This window comes from Etheostoma cragini, chromosome 9 (genome assembly GCF_013103735.1).
Source record: "Etheostoma cragini isolate CJK2018 chromosome 9, CSU_Ecrag_1.0, whole genome shotgun sequence".
NCBI classification, from domain to species: Eukaryota; Metazoa; Chordata; class Actinopteri; order Perciformes; family Percidae; genus Etheostoma; species Etheostoma cragini.
In genome coordinates, this window is record NC_048415.1 from 22,205,643 (window position 1) to 22,215,433 (window position 9,791).

Consider the following 9,791-nt stretch of genomic DNA (forward strand, 5'->3'; position numbering starts at 1 on the left):
TTTCAGTTATCCTTCCCTCCGGTCAGCTGGCTTCGGACCCCGGACCCTCTCCCTCGGCGCCCCCTCTTCATCCCGGCTATTGTACCAGCCTCTCCGCCAGCCTTCACTCCTCTCATCTGTGTCTCCTCGTGCCTGCATTCTCCCTCGCCTCTCCAGCCTTGGCTCCTCGGTCCCCCGATGCCTCCTCGGTCCCGGTTACCCCTCCAGCCCTCCGGTCCTCCGCTCCGGTGTCCACGTCCGCCTCCTCACTCCCTCTCTCTCTCTCTCTCTCTCTCTCCCCTGGTTCCGCAATAAACGTGTTCTGTGTGAGCTGTGCTTCTGAGTCCGCCTTTCTTACCCGTAACAAAATCCTATGTAGAGGAAACATTTGAATTTCAATAAGGCCTTTGCATACCGTACATTTTGGGGTTTAGGCGGGGGCTCCAAGAGGCATAAGCCTACCAAATTACATATTTACGTGAAAGGAAGGGGCTTTATTTTTGAAAAATGCGCCATCAAGACACTTTTCCCTGCCCAAGCCCGAGACTCATTTCAGACCGCAATTTTTACCAAGTCTGACATGCATATACATTTTCATTCACCTCATTTCTCTGCTCAAATGCATAGAATAAAAATAAGAAGGAAAAACATTTGAAACATTTGAAATTTAATAGGGCCTTCGCCTACTGATGCTGTTGGTGCTCAGGCCCTTATTATAGAAAGAAGAAGAAGACAAAGAAACATTTGAATTTCAATAGGGACTTTGCCTACCAAAAATGTTGGTGTACTAGTCCTAATAATAGAAGGAAAATATTTGGATTTCAATAGGGTCTTACTGACCGAAGCTGTCGGTTCTTGGGCCTGAATAAAAAAACCTGAGCCAAATAATAGGGATGAGCCGAATACTCGGCTGAAACGAGTATCCGGTATGGATAAAGCACTTTTGCCGAGTACAAGTTTCATACGAGTAATGCGAGTCAATATCCGTAATCGGATTCAATGAAAGTCTCCACTGACTAAGTCTCCGTTCTGTGATAGGCTAGTCACAGTGCTAGTCACAGCAGCTCTCCCTTACACTATTCTGTGATAGGCTAGTCCCAGCGCCCCTCCCCTACACTATTCTGTGATTGGCTAGTCCCAGCGCCCCTCCCTACACACACAGATTCCTTCTGTTGCTGTGTGAAACTCCGCTCACACGCACTCAGAACACGGAGAAGTGAACAGCTCTCAGGTCCGCGGGGCTTTCCCGTTAACATTTAGGGTTTCTTCAGCTTCAGGTTTGTTTTATACTTCAGTTTGACCTATTACCTAGTCCCCAGGAGACTTCTAGTAACCGTGGGGTTGGTTCAGACATAGTGCTTGGTAGAATGCGACTCGGGTTGCATCTCTGCCTTCAAAGTTTTTTTTTTTTTTTTTTTTAACTGCCTGCTGGCTCTAACCAGTTTTTTGAGTGTCTAAAACTTTCTTGCTGTGTTTTATAAAAAAAATAAAAGGCAGTTGCGGTATAAATGAATAATATTACAAATGAAGATACACACACAAACACATTCCAACCCACCGCCCCCCTCTCTCTCTGTTTCTCTCTCTCTCTCTCTCTCTCTCTCTCTCTCTCTCTCTCTCTCTCTCTCTCTCTCTGTATCTCTTACTCACTCACAGACACACACACTAACAATTGAGTGTGTTTGTCTGTGAGTGTGAAAATAAAAAAGAACCAAAAATAAATAAATGATCACACTGATCATAGAAAAACTTAAAGTTAAAAAATAAAGTTATATTGTTGAGTATGAAAACTCTTGTTTTACATTTTACTTAATAATTGCAAGCACATTGCTGTATTTATTGTTGCAAAACTTGTTATATACTGTAGGCCTATATAGTTTGTTTGTAACCACGACAACACCAATGACACTCAATGCTGATGCTGTCATGTAAATAGATTTCTAATCAGCAATAAATATAACAACTTTTGATCAACCCATATCAATTGCATGCTTAAAATAACATACCGGATACAGATAATTCATGTGGTAAATAGATACAGATACAGATACCGATAATGCTGTATTCGCTCATCCCTACCAAATAACCCAAAGCTAGGCTGTTCCCTAACTTTTTTTCACCACTCGTCCAGAACCGTCACAAAATTTAATCTAAGCCTTCCTGATTTGAAACTAGAGTTAAATCACTCACAACAAAAACAAAGGCCAAGTTGGCAACAACAGTGCTGTCCATTTACAATACATTGTGTCCCAGTTTTCTCTGACTTTTAATGTCTTTAATTTAAAGTGGCTATTTGAAACTTTCAGTTTGTGTTGATTCTAGTGCCCCCTTTGGACAAAAGCGGTAGTGTTTTTACCACACCTGCTGTTGTAAAGTCCTAATACAGACTTAACGTTATAAAGAGGTCACATTCACAGACAAAAAATCATTCATTTGCAGTAAAATAAATGTAGCCACAAGCGGTGATTCACTGGTTCAAACCTTTTTTCTCAATAGCAACTGCAAAGTAATTTCATACATTGTCGTTGTAAAACGTATTCTGCAAGCTTTGTAACGATTGGAAAAACAGTGCACTCTGTTTAAAATGCCTACAACTGATTTGTCAAAAACATTTATTTTCAATTCAGTGTAATTTGTAGCTCAGTCCAGCTTACGGCAATTTAAGAAAAGTCCAGTTACTGTCTATTTAAAGCATCCCGATTGGTCAATTTGAATAAGACTTGCAGTGTATGTGTCATTATGTAGACATTTCCTTGAAGTTTTTTTTTTGATTGGACAAACATTTAGTTATTTATAGCCTGATTTGTGCTCTATCACCGGCAGTCTGTTTGCATTTACTCACAGCACTCCAAATTTACAAACAACAGAGCTATGTGTTTAAATTGACCGGAATTCTGCCTTAAGAGGTTGTTGTAGCAACCAACGTACCAACTTACCAACATAGAATTATATAGCGTATTTCATAAAACCCAAGGACGCTTTACACAAGTACAGTGGGACAAGGGAAAAGAAAATGGCAATCCAACACAAACACAGAAAAAAAGGAATAAAACCTCTAAACGTGCTAAATGGAAGTTGGATGTTAATGTCAGCTAAGGACGTACAATCACATTGCGCAATCTAAAGTTATTTATTGACTGAAATAGACATCTTAAAAGCCACCTGAAAAAGACACCTGAAAGCCAAGTCGGGGTAGGTTTGATCATTTACAATCTCCTTAATTGTCTCCATCTGTGGAAAGGCAGACCGAGCTGTGACTCGGATTTTCACACATTGTCTTTCACTTTCCATTTTAGTTTTTAGGTGTTCTTTGTTTAAATTTCCTTTTTTTCTGTGATGGCCCTGCCCGACTATCAGCCATAACTACGGCAGATCATTTCGGAAATAAAATTAAAATACGCTTACGCCTATATAAAGAAATCTTAACTGGTGTTGCAATGAAAACTGTGACCCATCAGAATTTGTGTTCTACTGTATATCGCCATCTAACTTCTGAAAATCATTTTGTGACTTTGCGGTGAAAATCAGATCTTGGCAAAGGCATTGATAAATCTATATAAAAATAGCGTTCTTTTTACTGTTAGTCTTGTTTGCTGTTGCAGGTCATTTGTGATCATCAGATGGAACATTACAAAGTTTCAGTAACATTCAAAAGTTCAATTTAGTAATACAATATTTCCCTCTGAAGGAGAAGTACATGGTAAGTCAGATCCCAGGGACAAACTCTATCCCCAGAAGAAAAGAAGAACATTACAGTTAATTGTGCTGCTAAATGGCACCAATACTACAATAGATATTAACCTTCTGAGACCGAGACACTTGCCCGTGCGTAAAAACATCACCTCTGATTCATAGTTTAATTATTTATTAACCATAACAGCTAGCGACTCACCAAAAGTTGCGTCTAAAACCTGACGAGTTAGCGGTTACGGATGTCTCTTTCGGGTCTTTCTAGCCTCTACAGGTGATTTTCTATTGAGCCTGGAACTTCCAGCCTCTTTCGGGGTCGTTGGGCTTTAAATCTAAACTGTTACATCCAAGATTGATCCACTTTATGTCCATAATTCATCGCGTTTTGGCTCATTTCTGCCACTAGCTCGCGGCTCCGTCTCTCGTCTGTGTCTGTTTAGGGAAACAGAGGCCCCAGTATGCCCATATATGGGACATAACGTCACCCTCTTGTACTGTATGGAAGGCCAAGAGGCGCACATTTTTGACACGCATTTGCTTGTGTAGCATTGCTGTGGGTGTAATATCATTAAATATGACATTATTATGTTATTATTGGCATAAGTAAATGTCATGAGAGCAAAGAGAGAGTTGACTTTCTTTGAAAAAATTTATGTATTTTGTCAACTGTATAAGTTATAATGATTATATCTTCACAGTGCGACTCCCAAGACATATGAGAAGTGTTTTAGAAAGGAAAATGGCTTATGTATTACTTATCTGTCTGTGATATCAATACATATCTGGAAGATTCATGTTCCGTTTTTTTTTTTTTTTTTTCTTTAAGGCCCTACAACCATTTTTAACATGCAAGTGACCTCACTGCAACCCAAATATTCTAATAACCCAGTTTGTCCTGAAAAAAATGATGTTCATATCTTGACTATAGACAACAGGGTTGATGTTTTACAAGCTTTCTTATAAAATAAATCCAGACGGACAATAAACTGTAAAAATGGCCTCAGGGCTCAAATTATTATTACCCAGATATATATATGGTTTACATCAAGCCATTAGTTAGTTATTACTTTGGTAATTACATGTTAATACATCTTTTAGCTGAACTTGGTTTGGACGCTGCCCTGGGCTTAAAATAAACCGAAAATCCAGTGCGCTGTGTAATTTTAGATTCAGCAATCCATTCATTAACAGTTCTGTAAACACATGCTCACTGTAATTTTACGCATTGTAAAGAGAGAGTAAAGTTTGTGCATTATCCGGTATATTAAACCACTTAAACAGTGCGTAATCAATATTATTAGATGGGTTAAAATGTCTCACAATCTTAAATGCATGGTGCTTACACCATGTGTGTCACAGTGCTTACAGTATTAGGGCTGCCGGCGCTACTATGCACTTGAATGTTTTGAATATGAATGCTCAATGATTGCGTCACTTTGAATTTTGCTGCCACAAGGACGGCAGTAGTTTATTGAGGGTGTGGTAGAAACCTGTAACGGCTTGTATAAAAACCACAACCAAAGTACATCCACTAATGGACGTTCAAAATCAAAAATACATTATCTCCTTTCACTTTGTCAAGGATAGTCCAGTGTATCCTATGATAAAAGAGATGATAAAAAAAAAGCTTTTCCTTATTTAGACAATTTGAACGTAACAGTTGGGTCATTTAACTCTGTTAGGAACCTTCCTAAGCAAAACTGACAATTTCACCTTGTACTCTAACTCAATGACTTGGACTCTAGCGCAGAGACTGACTAGAACATCTCTGCAACTTCCATCCTATTGCTGTAGTTTTGGCCTCATTTCTATCTTTTACTTAGCAAAGTAATTGCTGAGATCTGGTTAAAAACAGTGACAAAACAAATGGGCATGTGAGTGTGCTCTTTCCACTTGAAAAATGTTCATCTATGCTTTACGATTTTATAAAATAACCTAGTTTACCAACTGTGTGACACTATAATTTAAAACTTCAAACTCTCCTCTTTGATAAAGCTTGTACTTAGGGTGTGAGGAGTTGCAGTATTCGCATAGACCGGCGGGGGAGGGTGTATAGCTTCAGTAAAGCAAGAGAATGCATCTGGTGAAGCACTCAGTGTAATGCTCCACAGGTATTAGAGGCACAGGGAAAATCTCCATTTTCTCCATGAATGACGTCACACTGGCTCAATAGAGGGAGACAGACCAACCTGCTCTGTGAGGCGCTGTGTCCTCAGGAAGAATCCCAAAAGACACCCGATGACCACAGCCAGTACAGACATGATGAGGAGCCCATTTTGTTTGCAGACATTTTTCACCCTTACCCACACTGCGTCCAAAGCCACGGCCATCGTGAGTCAGCTGTCAGCAACCCATAAATGTACCTAACCCAAAGCCTAAAATCCAGGTTTGTAATAAGAACACAAGCAAAAAAGGGCAGATGAAACAAAACTCCAGGACTGGGTGAGATGCTATGTGAGATATTAAATCCTCTGTGATGTTTTAAAGCGGATTCAGAATCAGCATCCCTCTCGTTCTCTCGCTACAGCAATCTGCACTAAGCTAGAAGATCCTCTCACTTCCCAGGCATCCCCTCCCACCCTGCTCCACCCATGCGGCCCTGTGTGAGCTGACCCAACGCCAGGGGGGCGGAACATCTGGCAACCATGTCCCGGAGGGTTAACATCACCAGTCCTGTTAGTACACTACTGTATTACAGTTTTTTACAATTGCTATGACAGATTTTTCAATACTTTTAACAATTTTCCAAAACTCTTAACACAGTTGGCACTACATCCGCATGTGTAAGCTATACCATTAACACATTTCTTGTTGCTTTAACACATAATGCATACAATCGACACAAATTTAAAATGCTTAAACGCCTTTTGCACACAAACTCAAACAAGACCAAAACAATAGATTTTTACTGCGAATTTTAACAATGCATTAACAGTTTGTCAGAACAGATAACACTATTCTCTAAACCTAACCTTACAGACTAAAGTCAAAGTGAACAACTATTCATATTGTGAATTGAAAAACAAATGTATTCCCTGTTTTTTTCCCATTGCAAATGAGAAACCCTAAACCCTTCTTGAAGTTATGCAATTGATGAAATCACAGCTGATTCCCATCTAGGAAGCACACTGTGTTGAGGTTCTTTCAATCACATGATCAAATGTTCTAAAAGAGGACTCTTTGGGCTGGTCCTGGCTGGAAAAGGAACAATTTACAGTTTTTCACAATTGCTATGACAGATTTTTCAATACATTTAACAAGTTTTCTAAACTCAATTGGCAAAACAGTTAATTTCATGCTCAAAATCACACATTGTCAACTCCAAAACTAATTTTCAAAATACAATAATACTCTAACACAACACACTATGTCTAACAAAACACTGCAAACATGTTTCAAAATCAAATAATTATTCCAAACACTAACACATGTTCTCTTCCAATAGGAACATTTAGTCAATCATAACACAATGACAAAAAAAACACTATCATCAGCTGACATTACAAAAACTTCCTTATTTTAGATGTGTCAGGTATGCCCTTATACAATACACTGTATATTGTATTGATCATAGATTGTGTTTTGCACATGCATCTTGTTTCTTTTGTTGAAGAAATTCAATACAAAAAATGAATGACCAGCTCAGAGTAGCTTTATAGAATGTACAGTTTATGAAAACAAAGACAGAGATAGAATTGCTGCAGTAAAGACTTTATTTGCAGAAGGATATTACTGCAAGATATACAAACAGAAAGAACACCTGAATAATAATTTAAAAAAGTAATCTTCTAATCTGCTCGGTCTTCTGCATTTGGCCACATGTTCTCATCCACATCACACCTGATATCTTCTCTGGCAAGGCATTGTGGGAAAAATCTTTTTGCATGCCTTATCCACCCCTGGCAGTGTTCAGCTGTGATGTCTTGGCATGCAGCATCCATTGCATCCAGGAGGGACATTTGGTCATGCGGACGATGGTCAAAAACCTTCCATCTCCAGGCTGAGAAAAACTCCTCAGTGGGGTTGAGAAAAGGAGAGTAAGGGGCAAGGAAGTGGGACATCATCCTTGGATGGGCGTCAAACCAGGCTGTGATTGTACGGAAATGGTGGAATGCCACATTGTTCCATGTGATCACATATATTGGAAAGGGGACAGGTCTCCCACCTGCCCCCTTTCTGCCTCTGGCACCAGTCTTTTGAGCAGGTCTTCTAAAAACAGAAGAAGGCGTTTGGTGTTGTAAGGGCCAATCTCACATTTATGCAGGAGTGCACCATTGTTGGAGATTGCGGCGCACATGGTGATGTTGGCCCTCTCTGGCCCGGCACGGTAACTGTGGCCCTTTTGCCAAATATGTTTCTCCCACGGCGACGCCTTTTCGCCAAATTGAAGCCAACCTCGTCAACATAGATAATTTCATGCAGGACTTGATTGGCCTCCAACTCCATGACTCTCTGAAAGTAACTAGACACAATGTATGTAACTGCTGTGCTGTACTGTATATCTACTGTATTTCCTAATGTACTCCAGGTTTATAGGCCAAGGCAGAACATATGAAAGTCCAGTCAAATGCATTTCTGCTAATCCCCTGACTATTCTCAAAAAGGCATTAATGCTGGGGATCACGTGATGCTTGCATCTAGATAGACGCACCTTTTGGCCTCCCCACTGGGTCGACGCAAAAAAACTATTTGAAGTAACAATTTTGCCGGGTGACTCACCGCAACAGCTGTAATAAGTGTCAAATATGTCACTGGATAACTTTTTTGCAGCGCCCACATCGAGTAAGAAGAGACATGGGCAAAAGAAAATAAGCCTACTGGGCCTCATTTTCTGTTTCTCTCTGTTGTGGGTTAAAACACTCAGTCCGTAGCAGTTTAAATGTACGTTTTAAGTAGTGTTATCATCCACGAATGCTTTTTAGTACTATTGACTCTCTTTTTAACGCTCCACAAACTGCTGGTTTGGAATCCTCCATTGCACTCTGTAACAATTTTATGCAATTTTTTATTGATAAGGTCGCCTCTGCGAGGGCGCTCACCTCTTATCCTGGTTTAGATCCCTCTGTTTGTACTGCTTGCCCTGTTGTTTTTAATCAATTTGAGCCTGTGATGCTATCACATTTGAAGAATGTGGTTACTCATATTAAGCCTTCTGGCTCTCCCTGTGATGTTCTTCCACCACGGCTGTTTAGAGAAGTTTTTCCCACTATTTGGTACTGGGTACTTGCTATTGTAAATGGTAGCCTGTCATCCGGTGTGGTTCCTGCAGACTTTAAGCATGCTGTAGTGACACCCCTGATAAAGAAACCTGGTTTAGATCCTACTGTGTTGAATAATTTTCTGCCAATATCCAAGCTCCCATTTGTATCTAAAATCTTGGAGAAAATTGTGTATTTACAACCAAAGTCTTTTCTTGATGAGCAGGGTTTTTTAGAGGTTTTTCAATCTTGATTTAAAACCCTACACAGCACGGAGTCAGCAGTGTTGAAGGTCTGCAATGACATCCTCTTAGCATGCGATTCCGGTAATAATGTAATCTTGGTCCTGTTGGACCTTACCGCTGCCTTTGATACTGTAGACCACAGCATTCTAATCTCAAGGTTACTGCACCAAGTAGGCCTCTGTGGCACTGTCCTGGAGTGGTTTAGATCTTACCTGTCTGATAGAACATTTCATGTTCAAATGGCTGAGTTTGAATCCCATGCTGCTCCACTGTCATGTGGTGTTCCCCAGGGTTCAATTTTAGGTCCCTTGCTTTTTTCATTGTATCTGCTTCCTTTTGGGTCTATTCTTAGAAAACATGTTATTTCTTTCCATTGTTATGCAGACGACTGCCAGATCTATGTACCCTTAAAACGACATGACACCTGTTCTATTACACCTCTTTTAGCATGTCTGGAGGATATTAAAGCATGGATGGCCTTAAACTTTTTAAATTTTAATGATAAGAAAACAGAGGTGATAATGTTTGGACCTGGTTGCTCAAATGAGACCCCCCCTACTGAGCTGGGCCCTCTAGCCTCATATCTTAAACCGACAGTATTAGGCCTAATCCCATTTCCCCGTCTTACCCCTACCCCTTGGCCCTACCCCTACCCCTTGGCCCTCGAAATCAAGGGATT

At 40.2% G+C, this 9,791-nt stretch overlaps 1 protein-coding gene across 1 annotated transcript in view; it reads right to left on the reverse strand.

Moving 5' to 3' along the window:
* slc1a7b (solute carrier family 1 member 7b) overlaps positions 1 to 5,999 on the reverse strand; it is a 78,666-nt gene extending 72,667 nt beyond the window's left edge. The window contains exon 1 of the mRNA XM_034880433.1: positions 5,859 to 5,999. Coding sequence (XP_034736324.1) covers positions 5,859 to 5,999 — 141 coding nt within the window. The remainder of the gene's footprint in view (positions 1 to 5,858) is intronic.
* Between the last annotated feature and the right edge of the window lie 3,792 nt (positions 6,000 to 9,791).